Raw genomic sequence first — 24,120 nt, 5'->3', positions numbered from 1 at the left:
GCAGAACCATACACGGTATAATAATCCCAGAAAAACCATGCAGAACCCATGTATATTTATAGTTACCTCCGTAATGGAGCATTTTCCTCAATGTCTTCCAAAGTCTCCAGTGAAGACCTCTGGGAAATCAACCGACGTCTGCAGAGAAAAGAAACAATAAAATACTAAAACCAATTTTTTTTTACAAAATTGAGCTGAAGTGGGCTGATTAAACAAAATGAAATCAAATAAAACTTGTGTGCTTGAGTGTCCACACATTGCTTTTCACCATAAATAAGCATGTCACATAACAGAAGCTATAATGAAATGTCTTCAAATGATCTTGAGCAAATATTCACTACTTCAGGCAGTGCAGAAGGAGGGAGCACCAAGTGAGAGCAGCCTTAGCTTCCGCACCCAAGTATTTAAAAAGCAAATGATTGGTGTCTGGGTTGCAACTTGACAGCTCTTCCAAGTTGAGGATGTGTATGTACACAGCTGTTCTAAAATGAGTACCACATTCCATATAAAATCCTCTATTCCTCCCAGTTCTCCTATCTTCAAACATTTTACACTTCTACTGGGGGTTTTCCTATAGGTGGGCAATCTGTAGCCCAGGGGATGAATGCCGCCTCAACTTCATTTTATAGGGCCTCCAATATTTCCTTAAACTAATTCCCAGCTCCTGATATTTAGAGGCATACTGCCTCTGACAATGGACATAGAACATAGTCATTGTGGCTAATAGCCACTGATAGCCTTATTCTCCATGTTTCTCACCCCCCCCATCTAAGTAGTGTCAGAGCAAACAGAAAGGGCAATCATTTAATTGATCAAATCAAATACAAGTTTGAACATCTTTTTCCTTGTTGTGAGGCTTGGGGAAAACATCCAACCCCAAACCTGTCTGAGAACAAACTGGCAGGCTTCTGCGGTATGTGTGTGTATAGCCCACTAAAGTCAGAAAGGAATTATCTTCACTGCTTTCCAGAACAGTAGCTGTATTGGTCTGCTGGACTAAACAAAAATAAAAATTCCTCTGTGTAGCTCCATTAAACCTGGTCGGGCTTATTCCTCAATAGAACTGCACAGGATTGGGAAATCTAATCTGAGATAGTTATGGTGCAAAATGAAGCAGGCCACTCTTTATTCCAAGACTGATCAATCCAGAACACCTTTGTCTCTGGCTCCGCTCACTGTCTACCTGAAGTTTCCAACAGATTACTGGCAAGGAAATTTGGCTTTCAACAGAAAATAGGTTGTCCACCTCTTCTGTACAAAAAACTCCCCCTAATATCCTTCAGAACTCTAGACTCTCACACAGAACAGCAGATAGCAGCCCTTGACCCAAATTAGATTGCCATATAGTTCAACGATTGTCAATCATTATCTGTAGCTGACTTTGCACTCCTGCCTGCTCCCCATATTTCTCTGTCTTACTGTAACGAGCTGTGATACAAGATCTACAACAAAAGGACATATGAGAGAAAATAGGAAAGAGGGGTAGCCACATCCCGGAGAAGTGAGGAAGAGAGGGAAGAGGAAGCTGTGGTGGTGAGAGTGAGGGCATGTGAATGAGAGAAAGTAGGGCCTTGATTGGAACTTGGCCTGCTGCCCCTAATTCCTCAATATTTTAAGCTTATATTTTACTGATGTTATAAAATATAAGCGACAATAATTTTTTAAAAAAATAACAGCAAGATAAAGCCATATATATGTACATAAAACAAATATCATATAATGAACCTACGTAAAAGTAATCGACTGTAAAATAAAAAACAAAACAAGAACTAAAATCAGATTAGTATGGGGGGGAGGGAGTTGGAGGGAGGAATTTCATATCTCTTGTAGAAGAATCAAAAGGATCTCCATAGCACAAACAGCTTCCTGCTAAAAGGGTTATACATATAAGACTACACTAATTAATCATATATAAATTATTTACACATGCGTGCGCACACACACACAGACACACAGTTAATGCTATGTCTTCCAGTATCTGTAATAGTGATTTGATTTGTTCATAGCTAATGTGGAATCTCTGGACTGTTATGTTATTCATTTATCTGTTCCTGGGTTTTAGACATCTTCTGCTGTGTTCTTAATCTGGTTTATTGTTTAAATTTGGTTTTAATGTTTTGTTTTTATGTACTATTGGAGGAGGTTTTAGGAATGAAAGGAAGTTTGCAAAAATTTTTATAAACATGTAAAACCATACCATTTTCATGGCGGAACAACAACTAATTAATTAATTATAATTCATTCATTAATAATTCTGAATGCACATGCCCAAATTTTTTAGCTGAAATTATGACATCCTAAGCAGTAGTGTAGTGGCAAATTTAGAAGTGTAGGGTCCCTTCATAATAGTCATACCACACCCCCTTCCCACCTCTCACAGCCATGTCCCTTTCTAAGATTATGCAACTTTCTAAGATTATTTTACAGTAGGGCCCTGCTTGTCGGCGTTCCGCTAATAGGGCGGTGCCAGTGGGGCGATTAGCTGGAGCGCGGGGAGCTTCAGCTGGAGCACGAGAGCTCCCCGTGCTCCAGCTGATCGTGTGCTCCCCGCGTACGGCATGTTCCTTTCCAGGCCCCCGCCAAAAAGCAAAAACCGCCGGAGGGTGGGGCCCTACTCAGCTGTAGCGCACGAGCTCCCCGCCCTACAGCTGTAGTGAGCGATTGCGGGGAGCTCGCACGCTCCAGCTGATCGCTGTCAGCTGTATCTGGCAGCTGGAGCTCCCTGCACTACAACGAACTGCGCAATCAGCTGTAGGGCGGGGAGCTTGTGCGCTACAGCTGAGTAGGGCCCCACTTTCTGGCAGTTTTTGCTTTTTGGCGGGGGCCTGGAAAGGAACATGCCGTACGAGTGGGGCCCTACTGTATTTATATATTGAATTTATATCCTGCCCTAATTCCCCGGGCAGCAATATAATAAAACTGTATTTTATTCAATAAATATAAGCTTTCAGTCTCTGCAAGTGAGTTGTTTGGACACCAAGAATCCCTGGGGTCCTAAACAGCTGCTGTTTCCTCCTCCCCTATACATAGCTAGCAGCTTCTGTCTCCTTGTAATCTCCATTTGAGATCAGGTACTCCTTATAAGTTTTTTTCTGCAGATTCTACTACATATTAAGTGTGGGTAGATGTTAAAAAATCCCATGCTATACATGTCTACTCAGAGAAGCAAGTCTCTTTGTGTTTCATGAGACTTATTCCCAGGTAAGTGGGTACAGGATTATAGCCTAGGCCTTCTTGTGAGGAAGGGGCAGAGGAGGGTCCATGGTGAGAGGGCCCCTTGTGCACACAAGTAAGCTCACTTGAATACAATTGGGACTTATGCATGCCTCTAAACACACCATAATCATGCCAGACTGGTTGAAGCCTAGAGGTATACTATGGGGGGATAAGGGGGAGAAAAAAACATGTCTCTTCCTTTACAAAAATGCATCATTTTGGTTAAAGGAAGCAAAATTTGATGCCTATGATGCAAGCACTAAGTCCCCCTTTGCAGCCATCTACATCTATATCTTCTATATCTTCACAACAAGCCTGTGAGGTAGGTTGGGCCCAAGGGCACCAAATGAACTTCATGGCTGAAACGGGATTTTTTGCTCAAAAATGAAAAAGAAAGAATGGTGCAGTTATTATGAAGTATTAATAGATAACCACAACAAATGAATCAGTGCTGGATTTTTAACTGTTTAAATCTTGAATTTATCCCCCCCCACACACAGTTCCCTCAACTTTTTTCTCTCTTTTCCTTCCTAACTCCTGGCTTTGGGTTGAAACAAAACCACACATCCTCCCTTCCCCCCTTTTTTTAAATGAGAGAGTGAGAGAGCGTGCGAGAGAGAGAGAGAGAGAGAGAGAGAGAGAGAGAGAGAGAGAGAGAGAGAGAGCGCAATACACTTTTTCTCTCTCTGCTACAAAAGAGTAAGGTACCAACCTGAGAAAGTTTCTAGTTACCTCTTTGGAGAAGAGCTCACACACACAAAAAAAGATCAGTCACATGGGATTTCATTTGCATTGTCAGAGTTTTCTGATAATCTTCCTATACTTGTTATTGAGATATACACTTATCTAGTCGTAAACCCCACTAAAAGCAGTGGGACTTACTTCTGAATAAGCATGCATAGGAATGGGCTGTAAGGGTCCAAGGCACATTTACTTAGGAGTAAATCCCCCATTGAACGAACACACACACACACACACACACACCACACACACACACTACTTGAACACCCCCCCTTCAGAAAATTAATCCCTGAGACAAAGGAAGGAAGTACTCACTGGCAGACAACAACATTTTCAGCTGGCAGATAACAGCATCTTCAGCATGCAGGGACTCATTCACTGCTCCATACTTCCCTTCAGAACTTTTTTTAAAAGCAAGCTCCAGTGTCTTCCCCCAAAGCTTGTTGCTGGCTGGCAGTGATTATAAGAAAGTAAGTACCTGAGTTTAGCTGTCACCCCTCCTCTCTCTGTAAACTTCTATCTCTCAGATCCTGCTGACTCTCTCTTCCCCACAACAACCTTATCCCAGTCTGCGTCTGTGTTGGAATTGGTTTTTAATGTTTTTAAACCTTGTTTAAAAAAACAATACATTTTAACCTTTTTTTAAAAAAAGATTTGGATGGTATTCCAAATGTGGTTGCAACTAGAACCAGGGCCAGCACCAGGCATAACTGACCTGCCCCGGGCCCATGGCACCTGCCCACACGTTCCACCTATCTCTCCTGGTGCAATGAATGCTGTGTGTGCTGTGCATGCATGTCTACCATCAACCAAGATGGCAGCAGGGGCATCAGCCCCTTAGGGAATCCTTGGCAGCCATCTTGGTTGATAGCAGGTATGCGTGCACAGCGCACACAACATTCACCACAACAGGAGAGGTAGGTGTGGCATGTGGGAGCCGACGCTACAGCGGATCGCAGAATGGGAGTGCCACCCTCCCCCCTTACATAGGGGCCCTTCAGGGCCCCCTCTGGGCCACAGGGCTCCTTGGCCAGGGTTTGTCCTGGCAGCCCTCTGGCGCTGGTTGCAATATAGATTTGCATAATGGCAGTTTTATCTTTAATACCTTTCCTAATGATCTCTAGCATGGAATTTGCATTTTTCACAGCTGCCACACACTGAGTCTACTTCTTCATTGAGCTAACGTTATTACAAAAAGCGCAATCGCAAACAATTCCAAAGAGAAAGAAAAACGGAAGACATCGGAAAAAGCCAATGTGGCTACACGGAAGACTGGTGGAGGAGGTAAAAGTAAAAAGAGCATGTATAAAGAACGGAAGGAAGGACGCATCACCAAGGAAGAGTACCGATGAGCGGCTCGGGCTTGCAGGAATAGCGTAAGGAAAGCTAAAACCCAGAATGAGCTGAGGCTGACAAGGGAAGCGAGGAACAACAAAAAGGGGTTTTTCAGATATGTTCAAAGCAAGAGAAAGACCAAGGAAACGGTGGGACTGCTGCTCAATGAGGATGGCAAAATGTTGACAGATAACAAGGAAAAGGCAGAACTGCTCAACACCTATTTTGCTTCCGTTTTCTCCCAAAAAGGGAACAGTGTGCAACCTTGCATCGGTAGCAATCTCAGTAAGGGGTCGGGATTGCAGTTCGAGATTGATAAGGAGATAGTCAGGAAATACCTAGTTAACCTAAATGAGTTCAAATCTCCAGGGCCTGATGAACTGCATCCCAGAGTATTGAAGGAACTTGCGGATGTACTCTCAGAACCTCTTGCCATCATCTTTGAGAAATCCTGGAGAACGGGAGAGGTGCCGGAGGATTGGAGATGGGCAAACGTCGTCCTGCTCTTTAAAAAGGGTAAAAAAGAAGATCCGGGGAATTACAGGCCGGTCAGTCTGACTTCAATACCGGGAAAGATATTAGAACAGATAATAAAAGAGTCCATTGGCAACTATCTAGATGACAATGCTGTGATTAGTAGGAGCCAGCATGGGTTTGTCAAGAAAAAATCCTGTCAAACTAATCTCATCTCTTTTTTTGACCGGGTCACTAGCCTAGTAGATGGTGGAAATGCTGTAGATGTCATCTATCTAGATTTCAGCAAAGCGTTTGACAAAGTCCCCGCGACCTTTTGATTAGCAAACTCGTCAAATGCGGACTACATGGAAATACTGTCAGGTGGATTCACAACTGGTTGGAAAACCATACTCAAAGAGTGGTCGTCGGTGGCTCTGCTTCGGACTGGAAGGAGGTTTCGAGTGGAGTGCCACAGGGTTCTGTCCTGGGGCCGATACTCTTCAACATTTTTATCAATGACTTAGATGATGGGGTGGAGGGAAGCCTTATGAAGTTTGCAGATGATACAAAACTGGGAGGGATAGCTAACACAATGGAAGACAGGAATAAAATCCAAAGGGACCTGGATAGACTAGAAAATTGGGCTGAAATTAATAAAATGACATTCAATAAAGACAAATGCAGGATTCTGCATTTAGGCCACAAAAACAAAATGCACAGGTACAGGATGGGAAATACCCAGCTTAGCAGTAGTGCGTGAGAAGGACCTTGGAATTGTAGTGGATCGCAAGTTGAACATGACCCAGCAGTGTGATGCTGCGGCAAAAAAGCCAAACGCGGTTTTGGGATGCATAAACAGAGCTATAGTTTCCAGGTCGAGGGAAGTAATAGTCCCACTATATTCTGCATTGGTCAGGCCTCATCTGGAATACTGCGTTCAGTTCTGGGCGCCTCATTTTAAGAAAGATATAGACAAGTTAGAGCGGGTTCAAAAGAGGGCGACGAGGATGATAGCCGGTATGGAGAACAAGTCTTATGAGGAAAGGTTGAAGGAACTTGGCATGTTCAATCTGGTGAAGAGAAGGCTGAGGGGTGACATGATTACACTCTTTAAGTACCTGAAGGGCTGTCACATAGAGGAGGGTACAGATTTGTTCTCTGCTGCCCCAGAGGGTAGGACTAGGTCTAATGGTTTTAAGTTGCAGGAGCGTAGATTCAGATTGGATATTAGAAGGAACTTCTTGACAGTAAGGGCAGTTCGGCAATGGAACCGACTGCCTAGGGAGGTGGTGGGATCCCCTTCGCTGGATGTCTTCAAGCAGAGGCTGGACAGCTATCTGTGGGAGATGCTCTAGCTGTGGATTTCCTGCTGTGAGCAGGGGGTTGGACTCGATGGCCTACAAGGCCCCTTCCAACTCTATGATTCTATGATTCTAACCACTAAAACCCCAAGGTCTTGTTTCTGGCCAATCACTGCCAATTCAGACCCCATGATCATGTATCTGAAATAGGATTTTTTTGCCCCAATGTGCATCACTTTTCAATTGCTCACATTAAATTTCATTTGCTATTTTACTGCCCGCTCACTCTGTCTGAAGAGGTTCTTTTGGAGCTCTTCACAATCACTTTTTGTTTTAATGACCCTGAACAATTCAGTTTCATCAGCAAACTTGGCCACCTCACTGCTCATCTAGATCATTTATGAGCAAGTTAAAAAGCACAGGTCCCAATACTGATCCTTGGGGGACTCCATGTTCTGCAGCCCTCCATTAGGAGAACTGTCCATTTATCCCTACTCTCAGCTTCCTGCTACTTAACCAATTGCTGATCCACAAGAGCACCTCTCCTCTTATTCCATGACTGCTAATCTTATTCAGTTTTTTGTGAGGTACCTTGTCAAAAGCGTTTTGAAAGTCCAAGTACACTATGACAACCAGATCACCTCTATATGCTTGTTGACACTCTCAAATTACTCTAACAGGTTGGTGAAACAAGACCTACCTTGGCAGAAGCCATACTGGCTCTGCTTCAACAAGGCTTTTCTTCTATATGTTTGGTTATTTTATCTTTAATACTTTCCACCAGTTTTCTAGGGAGACATGTTAAGCTAACTGGCCTGTAATTTCCAGGATCCTCCCTGGATCCTTTTTTTAAAAAATTGGTGTTACATTGGCCACTTTCCAGTCCTCAGGTATGGAGGCTGATTTGAGGGACTAGTTGCATGTTTTGCTAGAAGGTCAGCAATTTCACATTTGAGTTCTTTGAGAACTCAGGTAGATGCCATCTGGACCCGGCGATTTGTCTATTTCATTTTGTCTGAAAGGCCTAGAACGTCATCTCTCATCACCATATGGTGAGTAGTGGCAACACCTGCAATCAGCCCAAATAATAGAAAGAAGACATGTGCTGTGCTGATCTTGTTTTAGCAGGGAGGAAGCAACTTTATTAAGACAGTTGACATAGTTCAGATAGTCACTTTAAATATGTCTGATTTAATTGGACATTTTAGTGAAGTTTCCTATAAGAAATCATTTTCTTTTGCTTCTGTTTCTGTGAATATGTGAAGTACAGCAACACTTTGCAAAATTTACACTAAAAAACTCCAAACGTAACTGTGGAATAATGGCACTGACTATTCTGCAGAATAGTCTCCAGTGGACATCAGGAGTGTCTCAGTTTGCACAAGATAAAACAGTGGGAGGTGAAATATATTCTAGCAAAATTCTAGGTGTGCTCTATGTTTTTAATTGACCGTGCCCACCTCACCTGAAATGAAGTGGTTTAAACATAGCAGGCTGAAAACATGCATCTTGGGCAGGCTAAGTTTGTTTTTTCCAACAGCTAGAGTCATTCCTGAAGTAGCAATATATTGTAATCTGTCTGATTTTACATCAATGCACAGTTTCAGATTCAACTGTTAATGCACCCAAATTAGAAATAGAACATAACCTCTTTTCCCCATCATATGACATTGACCAATACAAAGGCTTTGAAATTAATAAAAATAAACTTGACACAGGTTTCTAGGATAAATAATAATATTTTCTAGATTAGATTCTCTGTAGAAACCATAGTAACACAGGAATGAAGCAAAGTAAGAACACCAACAAACATACAAAAATATAATTCTCCAACTTTGGAGATGGCAGGTGTTGCCACCACTCACCATATGGTCAGAGGCACATGTTACCAAATTCTTCCAAGCTACACAGGAAGTGGATTGGACTGTGAAAGACCTACTGAAATTGTGTTTGCATTTTGACAAATTTGTAGGGCAGTACAATATTTCAGAGAGGTCAGGTCTCCTGCTCCTCTAGTGCATTCACTATAGTTGCCCAATTTCCCTGCTTTTTAAAGTTTGATAGAAATATCTGTGGGCTATAGGTATGCTCTTAAACCTCAAGGTTTTTTCCTATTAGTGAATATTACAGGGAGTCAACCTGGCAGTCAAAGGCTGTGGTTTCATCCCCTTCCTCTCTTTGTTGGTGAGGGAAATTAATATTTTTAAACCTCATTACAAAAGGAATAGCCTCTCCCCTGCCAATCATAGTAGCATAGACAAGGAAATACAAGACTTCACAGTGCGACAATACAAATATGAATGCTAGTAGAGAGCCCCAAACAGCACTGCTCTTTGGCTCAAAAAAGAACTACCATGCATTACTGGCATATGGCTTGTTTGGAGGAATGGGGGTGGTATTCCTCTGGTCTTCTTGTACATTAATTTTTTTTACAATTGTAGTTTTTTACTGTTGTAAATCACTGTGGGTGAACATTGCCCAGAAAAGTGTCATAGAAATATATTAATATAGTAACAATAAATAAGTAGGTTTAAATGATCTTGTGGGAGTCTATATTCTATATGCATAGCTACTCAACATAGTTTTTTTTAAATATATGTTTTCTGAGCTTTACCTATCAGTATGAAGGAAGAGGGACAGCTGCTGAAGAGATGAATTTTTGTATTTTTATGCTGTTTTATGTTCACCGCCCAGAGAGCTATTGCTAGTCGGGCGGTATATAAATTTAATAAATAATAATAAATAATAATAAATAATGAAAAATTCAGCCCAACATTTGTTTTTACAACTTGCTCCATTTTGTTTACATTCTTATTACTCACAGTGTCATTCTTCTCACACACCAGAAATCCCTATTTTATCACATCATATATTGTCATGCTCTTTGTAATTCAGGACTTGCTGGTTTTTAGCCTGTATTATGTAACAGACTAAGAATGCAACCCCATCCATGTCTACTCAGAAGTAAATCCTATTGAACTCAGAGGGGCTTACTCCCAGGTAAATGGGATTAAGATTTCAGCTCAATACACTGAAAAGTCATAATATTAAACATTCATTTTAGAGAAACAGCTGCTCTTTTGCCTAATCTTACAATGATCCACTAAATAAATCAACATTAAGGAGCCAACATCAAATTCAATTTAAGTCATGGATAAATGAAGTGATTCTAGACAAGTGACTATGATACACAGTATCATAAAAAGCAGGAATAACATTTCCCACCACACAGAAATTATGGGATTCTGGGCCTAGCCACACAGTAAGTGAGCACATGGTAAATGAAAAAAAAAAAAGCTTGAAAATATAGTGTGCACCACTGGTTGCTGACTAGCTCGCAGGGATGTAGTCGTCCAGGGTCACAGGGGGTTGTTGACCCCTTACTTTTTTGGGAACAGGGTCCCAGCAGGGTTTCAATGTACAAGCCAATGTGCATGAAAGAGAAGCACATTAGCCACTGAAAGTCTTTTCACTTGGGTAACAACGTGCTTATTTGTCTTTTTGTGCTGATTGGAGCCAATCAGAATGTAAGGAGGTGAGTTACTCACTGAGAAGACTCTACTTAGCTAACACATGCCTCCCCTTTCATGCTGATTGACTTCTAGGGTAAGTGAGTTCATGAACAAGTACCTTGGTTTTCCAAATCTGAGTTCCACAGACAGCTCCCTTTCAGAAATTTTAAAGGAAAAGGTTTCTGGCAACATTTAGCCCCCAGAGAGAAAGAGATTTGGGAGGGTGGGGAGCCTACGCACGTAGCAGTTTTATTTCGGTTCTATTATTCTGTAATTGCAGAAGAGACACTGAATCTTGTGGACGTGGCTGTCAGGGGGTGTGGTGTGACTATCATGAAGGGACCCTGCACTTCTGAATTTGCCACTACACTACTACGTGCTAGCCATGAACATCTGTCAAATGTAAAAACACCATTCAGTCATCTGTGTTTGCAGCTTTTCTTGACAGATGTTAGCCCCAAAGTACCTTGTCTCATGGCCTGCTATGGTAGTAACATACATTTTCTATGGTATATAATGATATAAGGGATAATACACAACATGTTTCCAATCCAGGCCCCCATACTGAACTAGGCTGCTTAGAGAGAAAAATCTGATGTGCATATACACACAACTTTCAAGAGAATGCTCAGTGAATACACATGGCAGATACATATCAGTGCAAAATATCATACAGACAAGAAAACTAAGTAAAAAAATCTAACAAAGTCTTTTAGAATAGCTGATTCCCTCAGGGAAGCCTGTAGTACCTATTTGTTCTCAGCCTTGTGTTGTGAGAAGTGCCTTATGGTTGTGGCATCCAGCCCTGATGTTTGAAGTGATGTTCCAGAATTTCTGTGCAGATGTTCCACACAAGCTCTCTCTTGTGTTGGGCAGAGTTACGACTTTCAACTGCATCCTGAATGTTTGTACAGAGGACCCCAGAGTTTACCACAAAGAAAGACATTTGCTCATGAGAAATGTGTAAAACATTTCTTACATGACTCAGGTCCTTTTAGATACAAATGAATCTTATGCATCACATGCAAAACCAAATCTGTCAAGAAGTTTAAGAAGGGGGAAATCTGGTAGCACAGAGCAGGGGTGGAGAACCTTTTTAGACTGAGGGCCACGTCCCTCATAGGCAACCTTCTGGGAGCCACATGTGGCTCTTATCTTTGTCTAACAGGCTACAGTTCAGCTACGCAAAAGCCCAAGGATTCTCCACATACATCTTCCCATCCAGGCAAAGAAGAAGCATGATCTATGATTTGATTGTGGATGAAGGTGCTGATTTGGTATGAATGACCGAGACCTGGGTGGGTGAGCTGGGAGGAGTTGATCTGATCCATTTTTGCCCACCTGGATACTCAGTGCAACACCAGCACAGACTGAAGGGATGAGGGGGAAGAGTTGCTGTGGTCCACAGAACTTCCATCTCCGTAGCCAGGAAACCACTCTGTCTTGGAGCTGGCTGTGAGGGCCTGCACCTGGTGTTGGGCCAAGGAGACAGTAAACTAGGGTTGCTGCTGCTGTACCGTCCGCACTGCTGCCTGGCAGCTTCTCTGCCTGATCTGGCAGAGGCCATCTCATCTGTAGTGTTGGAGGAGCCCAGAACGATAGTGCTGGGTGATTTCAATGTCCATGCTGAGGCTGCCTCTAGTGTTCCGGTTCAGGACTTCATGGCCTCCTTGGGGCTGTCAAGAGTTGTCACCAGCCAGACACATAGGGCAGGGCACACCCTTGACCTCATTTTTGCTCCAGATGGAGGAAGGGGTGGTCTGGAGATAGGGGGGTGGATATCATCCCATTGTCATGGTCAGATCACTTCCTGGTGAAGTTTAGACTTATGGCTCCGATCCTTTCCTGCAGGGGTGGTGAACAGATTAAGACGGTCCATCCCCAGAGACTATTGGAATCCACAGGATTCCTGAATGCCCTGGGGGAGTTCCCAGTAGATAGAGCAGGTGACCCTGTTGAAGCCCTTGTCACGCTGTGGAACAGCGAGGCGCGTTGGGCTCTTGACACGGTTGCCCCCGAGTGCCCTCTCTGGCACTGTGGAGCCCGGCTTGCACCTTGGAACACCAGTGAGCTAAGGGCAATGAAATAGGCTGGATGACGGCTAGAGCGCAAGTGGCGAAAAACGTGCTGTGAGGATGATCAGGCACGAGCAAAACATCATAACCGTGTCTACTGTGTGGCGGTGAGGGTGGTGAAGAAAGCCCACTTCTCTGTCTCCAACGCATCCTCAAGTAGCCGTCCAGTGGAGCTTTTCCGTATTGTCAGGGATCTGTTGACATCAACTCCAGGAAATGGAGTCTTAGACCCTTCAGAGGTACACTGTGAATTGTTTCCAAGGCACTTTGAGGGTAAAGTTGCTCGCCTTCGTAGCAGTCTTGATGCCCCGTCCACATCTACTGTAGTCCCCAATGGGGTGTCCAGTGCAACGTCGGCTGCAACTTCTTGGAAACGGTTTCAGTTGATGCGGCCTGATGACGTGGACAAGGTGCTTGTGATTATGCGACCAGCAACGTGTCCTCTCGACCCTTACCCTTCTTGGCTTATTAAAGCTTGCCGAAGGGGTCTGACTGAGTGGATCCAGGGTGTGGTCAACGCATCATTGCGGGAGGGAGTGGTTCCAGCCACTTTGAAAGAGGTGGTGATCCGACCACTCCTGAAAAAGCCCACCCTGGACCCATTGGTTTGTGACAAATACCAACCGGTTGCAAATACCCCCTTTTTAGGGAAGGTGACTGAGACTGCTGTGGCACAGCAATTGCAAGTACACTTGGATGAAACAGATTGTCTTGACCCATCCCAGTCTGGGTTCAGACCTGGTTATGGGACTGAATCGGTCTTGGTTGCCCTGATGGATGACCTTTATCAGGACAGAGGGAATGCAACCCTGTTATTCTTACTTGATCTCTCAGCGGCTTTTGATACCTTTGACCATGGTATCCTTCTGGGCCGACTTGGTGAGATGGGTATTAGAGGCACTGTTTTCCAGTGGGTCTGATCCTATCTCCAAGGTCGCTCTCAGAGAATAGCATTGGGTGACTGTCTTTCGGCCCCCTGCAAGTTGTGCTGTGGGGTGCCACAGGGTACCATCTTGTCCCCCATGCTGTTTAACATCTATATGAAGCCCTTGGGAGTGGTCATCAGGAGATTTGGGGTGAGATGTCAGCAGTATGCTGATGATACCCAGCTCTATTTCTCTGTAACATCTGAATCAAGAGAGGCCATGCAAGCCCTTGGCCACTGCCTGGACTCAGTGGTGGGCTGGATGAGGGCCAATAAACTGAGTCTAAATCCTAGCAAGGCGGAGGAACTGTGGCTTGGTGATTCCCGACTTTAGATTATTGGTCAGTTGCCTGCTTTGGATGGGGTCATACTCCCTCTGAAAGAGGAGGTTCATGGTGCTCCTGGATCCATCATTGTCACTAGAGGCCCAGGTGACCTCCGTGGCTAGGAGTGCCTTTTACCAGCTTTGACTGGTAAGACAGCTGCAGCTGTTTCTGTACAGGGATAGCCTGACCACTGTTGTCTACGCACTAGTATCCTCCAGGATGGATTAATGTAATGCGCTCTATGTGAATCTGCCCTTGAGGTTTGTTGGAAAGCTGCAAAATGCGGCAGCACAACTGCTCACTGAGGCAGGATATCGCCAACACGTCACCCTGCAGCTGAAAGAATTGCACTTGCTGCCCATTTGCTACCAGGGTAAGTTCAAGGTTCTGGTTTTGGTGTACAGAGCCCTATACAGCTTGAAACCAGGATACATGAAAGGTCCTCTTACCCCTGATATACCCAGTCAGTCACTCTGCTCTTCAGGTGAGGGCCTCCTGCAGATACCATCTTATCAGGAGGTCTGTTCTGCACAACGTAGGAAACGGACCTTTAGTGTGGCAGCATCTACCCTGTGGAATTCCCTCCCCTTAAATATTAGACACACGCCATCTCTGTTATCTTTTCGGGCCTATTGAAGACTTTCCTCTTTCAACAAGCCTTTTAAGTTGAGACCTATCCCTGTTTGCATCTGTGCTGGAATTGCTTTTTAATATGTTTTTTTAAAACTTTTAAAAAAAAAAACCAATATGTTTTTAGCCCTTTTTAAAAAGATGTCTTTAAAGCTTTTTAAAAAAATGTGTTTAAAGTTCTTTTGTTTTAATGTATTTTAAGGTCTGTTTTTATGATGTTTTAAAGTGTTTTTAGTGCTTTTGTTTGTTGCCCTGGGCTCCCGCTGGGAGGAAGGGCGGGATATAAATCAAATAATAAATAAATTATTACAGTTGAAGGACATGTTCTAGGCAAAAGAACTGGAGAAGGCTGTGGAACATAGGTCTGGCCTGGGAAGGAGACTTGGCCTATAGAGAGGCCTGATGGCCAGATACAGACGCCTGGGGGACTGCATTTGTCCCCCTGGCCTGAGGTCTCCCACCCATGTTGTAGAGTGATTGTTGTTATGTGACTTCAAGTCAATTATGACTTATGGTGACCCTATGAATCAGTGACCTCCAACAGCATCTTGCAGAGTGATAGCAGGACATAAATGTAGTTCCTTTCGCTGATGGCAAGGTGAAACTTCATCTATTCAAAACTGCCTCTGTGACCAGGACCAACCCATCCACCACAATTGTGTGCACAGGAGCCATGAAGTGATCCTGAGTCAGATTTCCATGCAAATCATATTCTGCACAATTGCTTTAACGCATGGATCGATATGTGGAAACTTTGCGGTAAGGGGATTTAGTGGCAACTGGGATAGATTTGTATAGCTGTTCCCCATCTACTGGAAAGGAATACTGCTTTAGCCATTACACTGTAACACTGTGCATCTACAGCATCTAAACAATGAGAACAGGATTCAATTGCATGTGGAAGAACAACTTTCCTGTCCCTGTAATGTAATTAATTTTACATGTAAAAAGAATGACCTTTTGAGCCATGCATACAGGCGCTTAGATCATCTTACCTCTGACTCCTTTACAGTATATTCCATGCCCCAGCTCAAGCTAAAGAAACAGAAGCAAAGGAAAAAAGAAGTGCTTGTTCCAGCCAAATTAACTGTATTACATGAGCTAAACAAAAGGGCAAGAGGTTCATTAAAATGTGTCACAAAACAAGACTTCAAGGGCTCTTTCAACACATACATGGAAGTTTTGCTACAAAGAAGAAAGAATGTTTGAACAATAATAGCACTGTTTACCAGGATTATGCCTATAAAGCATTGTTTCATCTGTGTGTTTGCCATATCCTACTGAAGGGTGATTCACTGACAGTACAATTCTGGAAAAGTCACAGAGTGTGTATATAAGATGAAGTTCTATCATTAACAGTAACATTAAAAAAAAAATACTCAGGCCACATCCACACTATACATTTAAAGCACTATGGTACCATTTTAGCAGTCATGGCTTCCCCCAAGGGTTGCCAGGTCTGTGGTTTTCATCCAGAGACTTCAGATTTTTGGAATCCTCTCCAGATCTCCGGGTGAGTCACTCCAATCTCCGGATTCTCAGCTTTCATTAAAAAAAAAGTTTCTAGCTGGCCTGGTTAAAGAGATATATACCAAAATGTCAACCGTTCCCTCCACTATTTCTGTTAAATGAGCTTGTAGCAGGCTGCTCTAACCCCGCCCTTTCAGATTTGTAGCTGCTATGTGAAGTCAGGGTTGTGATTGACAAAGGATTTGTTGATCTCCAGGCAACAGCCAGAACCCATTGCAAGGGCAGAAAAATATTGTTTTTCCTGATTGTCTGAAATTCTCAAAAATTGAGTAAGTTTATAGCTTTCAACAGTAGCAAAAATCCCTTTCTCTCTGTGTGCAGGAAATGTAGAACAAAAAGTCAGAGCAGGATCTTGATAGGCAATTGTTTACTGCAAACAATTTTAGTTATGATTATAATGAAAGTGCACATGCAGAGTTTTTTTAATTACTTGCATAAATAGCATATTATACATTTTATCTTTAAAATATTTTTGAATAGAAATTTAAAAAAAGTGTACATATAGCTTATGATGACATTACAATGTGTTATATTCTTCTAATTATGAGGAGTCAAACAAGTTTAAATTTTCCTGGGCTATTGAAGAAGGCAGTTTATTTGTCTAATTCATAGCCTGCTGGAAAACCTTCCCAGTATGAAGCTTTAATCTTATACTTGCTTTTCTGGGAGTAAAGCTGCAATGCTAATCCCCCATACCAGGAGTAAACCCCATTGAATTCAATAGGGCTTAATTTTGAGTAGACATGGTTAGGATTGTTCTGTAAATCAATGGGACATTTGCGTAAACATAGCAAAGAACTGTGTTTGTGTTGTAAATCTTTCTCTCCCCCTCCAATTCTATTTTTTAAAGCAATTAGGCAAGACTTACCTAGGTGTCACTGCTTTTATTTGGTAGGAAACTAATACTGATTTTTTTAAAAAAAGTTCTGCAATTATCAACTCTTTTTGGCAATAAACTATTATATGGGATGTATGTATTTTTACATCTCATGTGTGTGTGTGTATGTATGTAGAGTCTTGCCAACAACGCTGTGAGGTAGGGTTGCCAATTGGAAATCAAGGCAGCTCACAAGAAAAAAAATCATTTAAAATTCAATAACTATAAAACAAGTATAAAACAGCTTAAAGTGGCATTATTGTGAATGTTGGGTTCATTGAGTGAAGTTACTTATCACTTGAGGTTGCAGTCTTTCCAAAGCGTAGGTGCTATCACACTAAAAGATCAATTTTCTTAAAGGGGCAGAACAAGCAGGCGTAATGTGGAAAGTACAGTTCGAACTTGACCTGGTAGCTAATTGACAACCAGTACAGATTTCAGAACAGAGGTGTTATGTGCTGAAAGGGTCTCACTCATGTCAGCAATGGTGTCACAGCATTCTGCAGTAACTGCAGCCCCTGGGTCAGGTCATGCTGCATGGGGATTTCTGTGACCTTGGCTGACTGGCTGCCAGGATTTTTTGGTTTTGGTTTGGAAAGCTGTCTGGTTGTGTGATGCTGAGTTTTCTGCCTTACTCATAGGAATCTTGTTGTGGTTGGTATGGCATGGCATTTAGGAAATCATTACTCTTTTGTTTTTGTTTTTCTGTTTGTATTTCATTTACCTCTGACCTCACTCCCTTACATCCATTGAAAAAACAACAGTGGTTCCACATGCTCAGCTCAACCCCCTTAAACCCACTGATGATGCACCTTGTTGGTTGCATGACAGTTTGTTTCTTGCCCAATACAGGTAAAAGAGAATTCACATACTGGGAAGTGTGGCTTCAATTGCTATTGTTCCCAAACTACTGCCTGTGAAGGCAGACCAAACCATGTATGTTTTCCCTCTGTCAGTTATTACTTACTGGAATTGGGTTGGCTGTCAAAGTGAGTTTATAGCAGAACTTTTCTGTTTAGGCAAGCCTTTCCAGATACATAGATGGTGAACTGTTTTAGTCTTTTTAGTTAGTAGCTGTTTTGTTTTAAATATATTTTAATTACTTGTTTTTAATTCTTTTATTGATAATTTTAATGTTTTTTGTAGATCACTTAAAGGTCTTTACATTCAAGCGGTATATAAATTTTATTAAATAAATAAGATAAATAAAATGGGCAGTAGATCTTAACAGATCTCTACAGTATCATGAAGTAGCCCAAGTTGTACAGGGTCAGAAACAATCTCCTACTCCTTCCACTCCCTAAAAAAATCAAGTTATTAGAAAATGGTGCAGCACTTGTGGTGGTTTTGACAAAAAACCCCACTTATTCTCTGTTATCTAATAAAGTCCAATCTTCAAAGTCTGTACTAACAGGTTTTATTCAACGTACCATACAAAATGGAAGCACTTAAATAAAATTAAATTGATTTCCCCCACTCCCCAAAGTGTACTTTCCTGGTCTTGAGCCGAAATGGTGGAAGAAATGTATCTTAATAAAGCTCAGATAGAGTTTGGACAGCACACATATAGCACTTGAATAACTGCCTTTGCTGGCGGCACTCAGGTTTTCTAGGCACCTACTGGCATTTATGGTGGTCCTGCACTCATGTACACTCTTTTTGGATTACAGTTCTGAATGAAATTAGTACTACTATTGGGTTGTACTGGTACCTGATCCAAAGCTGTGCTTACTTTCAATGTTCTCTGGGACCAATGCTGATCTTCCTCTAAAGCCTCTCATCACGTACCTTTTGGTGGCCGCCCACTTGACCATTGTGCAGGGCTGGAAGGATGCCATAGTGAATAGGTGGTTTGAAAAGTCTTTGTGTATTGCCACTGCTGAGAAACTTACTCATAAGTTGAAAGTTCTCTGGGGGGGGGGCACTGAACCAGAGGACTTTGCTGCTATATGATGGACATTTGTGACCCATGTGAATGAACAACAGCTTGTGTTGCTTCTACTGACCAAGTGCGAGTTTATCTGGAAATATCTGTCAGCTCCCTGCTCCACATACTGTTTTCTCTTCTTGGCTTTTCCCCTACCTGTTTCACTTTTTTTCCCTTTTGCTTGTAGTGTAATTACCCCTTTCCTTTCTCTCTGTCGGACTCCTTATTTTATTGGTTGGGTTGTGGTTTTTTTACTAAATCATACAAATGGTTTCCCTTTATTACCTCAATCCCCTCCTCATGTCAGGTCTAGTTTTGTTACGGGTCCTTTTGAAGTTTGTATTTTCGTACTCAAGACCTTGATGTCTTTATTGTTCATTATAATATTTTGAAAAGTTTGAATACAGTAAGGCCCGACTCATATGGCGGGTTACGTTCCAGATCCCCGCCTAAAAGCAAAACCCATCTAAAAGTGGGACTCCATCGATAAAATGGCGCCCGACGCCCTAAAACGCCGTAAAAGCGGAACAAGCGCCGTATGAGTAGGGCCTTACTCTAATTGAAAACCACTGTATTAACAGAACGCCAAAAAACAGGCTGCCAAAAAGCAGGGCCCTACTGTAATTTCTTTAGAAAAAACAGAGTTCAGTTAGTTATATTTGCACAGGTTCACACATGTACTATTGATACCTTTACGAAATGCTGAACGAAAAAAACCTGTCACATTGTGATTTTTTTCTTTCTCATTCCAAGTAAAAATATAAAGAACATTCCCCCCTTCGCACTGATATCCAGCACACTGGAATGCAATGGCTCAATATTCTGGTATTTATTTATAATTCTTATGGCTGTCTACCAGCACAACACTCTTTTCCTGAGCCAATCAGGGCATTATTACTTCACATACCTTCCACAATCTGGTCCTATGGCAAGATGTTAGCAGCCTGTATAGACTATATAGCCTGATAGACTCCTAGGATAAAGAGCTCACAGAGCTGATCTCAAATAGGCTCAAGGTCCAATAGAAATTCCACTTTGGCCTCTAACAGGGATAGCGTGACCAATGCTTAGTTCAATTTCTACAAGACTCTTTTAGTCCTGAAAAAAAGAGAAATTCTCCTATCACATGTTTAAAACTGCTTTGCTACTGCAGAACTGTTTACAAGGATGCTGGCATTGACCTTTTATACCAACACGAAAGCATCTTTCACTGAAAGATAATCCATAAAGAAAGCTGAACTTTTCAAAGAGATCTGAGTAGAAACAAAGAGGGAAAAGCTCACTTTTAAGAAATAACACATTTATTTTTGTCCTTTGAAGCAGACAAAGATGCCAATTTTTCCAAGTGGCTGTAGATATTATATACCCACTGTATAAATAAGATGAGTTCCACCCTCCCCTTCCTGCTTTAACAGAAGAGATTCTAAAAAATATGCTTAAAAGAAAGCTGAAATGGCTTTGGTGTTCAGATCATGCCGCTATTGCAAGCTGAATTAACTCTACAAAGAATGCAAAGCTGCATTTGGTTCTTTCCTTCATCTTGTACATACAATTCTGTATAGCTCTCTTTAATAAAGGGCAGTTCCGTGGTACTATAGTCTTCAATGGATTTGCACTGATATCCACTGGATTTTTGCAGACAAAACAGAGTTGCAAGCCCTACAAATGTATAGCACTTATTTCTTTCCAATATTTCTAGACTGATTTCCACTTAGATGGTCACAAAGCACAAAACTTCCCATAAAGCGCTAACCCACAACACTATACATAGCTGTAACTCACTGACAGAAGTGTCACCACTTTCCTGGGTAGTACTATGAAAAGAAAACAGATTGCTATACAGAAATGGAGACGAACATTGGGCTACAAAATTAAACCACATCCCAGAATCATTCAAGGGTTTGAGGAAGAGGATGGAGCAAAGTCCTTTGCAGTCCCACATTTCCTTCATGTACCCTGCTTCAAAGCAGGAAATACTGGGAATGATGGGAACTACAGAGAGGAATACATTTCTTCACACTTCCTCAAAAGTAAATGTGCTCACCTTTTGCATTCTCATGTCTATTTGATTTGAGACTAAGGACAATTAGGAACTGACTATTCACTGTCTTCCTAGTTATTACCAATAAATAAAAGAAGACCAGTGGTTGGATCTAGACAAAGTTAGTTCACTATTTAGTCTTGATCCTGTGTTTACACGACCACAAACACGTAACAGGCATTATTTGATTCAGTATAGGAGACTCAATACACCTTCCTTTTGTTAACTTAAGCAGATATAAATGAATATGAAGGCACACACAGGAATCTCATCTGGGGAGCGAGAGTGAGGTCATCCTTGTAGTCATTTCTCAGGGCTAATTCTAGTCATTAAAATTTAATTTATATTCATTACTACTGTTATGTCTGTTCAAAGGCTGGACAGTGGAAACATTTTATTAAATGCTGGTGAGGAAAAGCCAATGATTACTCTCTACAATTTTATACTGGCATGGAAAGGACAGAGTTTACATCATTGTCTGGATGTGATTGAGTTTCTAAATTGGGAACAAAGCATCTCAAAACAATCCTGCATCCAGTTATGTGTCTGTTACACAGCTTCAAATATTAGATTCCATTAACATATATAAACTAGAGCACAGAAGCTTGGATAAACATGAGATTTCCAAAATGTGGCTGATAATCTGTAAAGGAAATAAATATATTTAAAACTCCTATAAACAAGCTCATTTGTGAGATTAACAGGCCCTCTAATTGCTTCAGTCTCCTGCTTGTATATGGAACCCAGAGGCAACCATGAGGCTGCAGTAAGTTCAAAGTGAGATCTACTTGGGGCAAAGGGGGAGGTGGGGAACAGATCACAGACTCTCTTACAGTCACTTCAATCATGCTGCAATTCATCAAGAGACAAGCAAGTTTGTAAACAGCAGCAGGATTATTCTCTTGCACACATGGAGTTTACAGTTCCAGAAAAATCAGACTGGTAGCACTGCAATAATGTAGTAGAAGAGTGGCACAGGCTCCTTTCTTTCACCATCCTGATAGCCTCTAGTGTCAAATGGGCCTTCCATATGAACAGCTGATCATGCAAAGGCCAAATTGTTCCCTCTCTCCACCTTTTTTTGAAGGGGATAAATCATGTCAAATAAGCATCCATGTGATTACATCCTCAGAGAGGCCTCCTTCTCAGTAAAGGCGATTTGCATGATGAGGAGCAGAGGATCAGCCACTCTTCCATCAAAGTATTTCAGTGCTTCCCTGGCAAAACGTATGACCATATGTGACCTGTGAATTGTAGATTTGGTTGGGATGTCAAACCTGCCAGCTTTCTCATTCATATAATTATCCTGTTGCATTGGCAGGGAAACATGTATTTTTATTCCAGAATTTATAAACCACACTACGTTCAGAGAATGCATGAGCAGTGTACACTAATATAAAATATAATGCAGATCATAAAAAAGTATTAAAACAAAAAGAAAAAAGAACTGAAAACTGCAGAAATAAAATAAGACTAATTTGGAAAGGCTTGGGAGAAATATTTTCAACACATATTGAAACATAACAATGGTGGGGCTTGCGTCATTTCTAAGGGAAGAGAATTCCAGAGGAAACATGGGATAACAGTGGTCACAGAAACCATTTCCACAAATAGAACACACTAAGAATGCGGGAAATTCCTGACTGCAGAAACTGCCACTGCATTATTTGTGTGTATGTGATGGATTTTCAGAAAATATATTACTACAAGTACAAATACATCAAATCACAGATAAACCAAGAAAGAGAAAACAACAGCTGCCACGGCATCTTCTGTGAATAAGGATTCCCTCCTGCCTGTGGAAGTTGCTGCTTGGTCTCTTTTGAGCACCATCATTCCATTTTACCTTGCTTGTGCAAGTAGATTACTCACAACAATTTACACAGATAAAGTGGAAAATAACAATACATAATGGGATCTCTATTTATAATGTCCACGACCTGCTTTAGTATTAGATTCCTGGAGCCTAACAGTGTCAAACCTAGTCTCAAATAAAACGTTTCCTTATCCACATATTATATTGTGATTTTGGTGGCCATCTGCAGAGACCTGAACACAGCTTCAAATGCAGCAAGTGGGTTTTTTTATAGTATATCACATATCAAGAATCAGAGGTCATTATCTCAGTGTTGAAAACAAGTCCCATCATCTTCATAGTTAAGAAATCCTGGGATGTTTTATCTGGGCAGATCATGCTAACAGATGACAACGCATTTCCTTCTGCATTGATGAGCTCTTCTCCTTATGCTTATGGGACTTGGGAAGAACTTTACAGCAGCTAAAGCCTTAGACCCTCTCTTTATAAATGAACATTAAGATTGAGAGTAATATTTAAATTGTACAGTCTTTATTCATAAAATGTTATATCTGTTTTTCTTTGCTTTCTCCCCCAACCCCTCAGGAAGTTTCTTTGTATTTGCTTCCTAGGTTCATAGACATTCAATAATAGGCAAAAAAAACCCTTGAGGTTTAAGAACATACCTATACCAAACAGATATTTCTATCAAACTTTAAAAAGCAGGGAAACTGGGCAGCTATAGTGAATGCACCAGGGGAGCAGGAGACCTGACATCCTCTCCGAGATATTGTACTGCCCTACACATTTGTCAAAACGCAAACACAATTTGGGTTTGTCTTTCACAGTCCAATCCACTTCCTGTGTAGCTTGGAAGAATTTGGTAACATGAGCCTCGGATGCTCCAAAGATGCAGAATTATATTTTTGTATGATTGCTGGTGTTCCTCTTACTTTGCTTCTTTTCTGTGTTACTACTGTTTCTACAGAGAATCTAATCTAGAAAATTATATTTATTTCATTATTCATCCTAGAAATCTGTGACAAATTTATTTTTATTCATTTCAAAGCCTTTCTACTGGTCTATGTCATATGATGGTGAACTACTCCACTTAAGGAAAGGTGGGCATGGTCAATTAAAAACATAGAGCACACCTAGAATTTTGCTAGAATATATTTCACCTCCCACTGATTTATCTTGTGCAAACTGAGACACTCCTCATGTCATTGGAAACTATTCTGCAGAATAGTCAGTGCCATTATTCCACAATTGTTTCTGGAGTTTTTTAGTGTTGTAAAGTGTTGCTGTACGTCACATATTCACAGAAACAGAAGCAAAACAAAATGATTTACTATAGGAAACTTCACTAAAATGGCAAAATAAATCAAACATATTTAAAGTGACTATCTGAACTATATCAACTGTCTTAATAT

At 41.5% G+C, this 24,120-nt stretch overlaps 1 protein-coding gene across 1 annotated transcript in view; it reads right to left on the bottom strand.

Moving 5' to 3' along the window:
• Nucleotides 1-24,120, bottom strand: part of CABLES1 (Cdk5 and Abl enzyme substrate 1) — a 108,533-nt gene that overhangs the window by 64,077 nt on the left and 20,336 nt on the right. Inside the window, exon 2 of the mRNA XM_061596918.1 lies at nucleotides 67-138. Within this exon, the coding sequence (XP_061452902.1) occupies nucleotides 67-138 (72 nt within the window). The remainder of the gene's footprint in view (nucleotides 1-66; nucleotides 139-24,120) is intronic.

The sequence above is a fragment of the Rhineura floridana genome, chromosome 1 (genome assembly GCF_030035675.1).
Source record: "Rhineura floridana isolate rRhiFlo1 chromosome 1, rRhiFlo1.hap2, whole genome shotgun sequence".
Classification (NCBI taxonomy): Eukaryota; Metazoa; Chordata; class Lepidosauria; order Squamata; family Rhineuridae; genus Rhineura; species Rhineura floridana.
The sequence above is the reverse complement of the archived record's forward strand: the minus strand, read 5'-3'. Positions and strand labels throughout refer to the sequence as shown.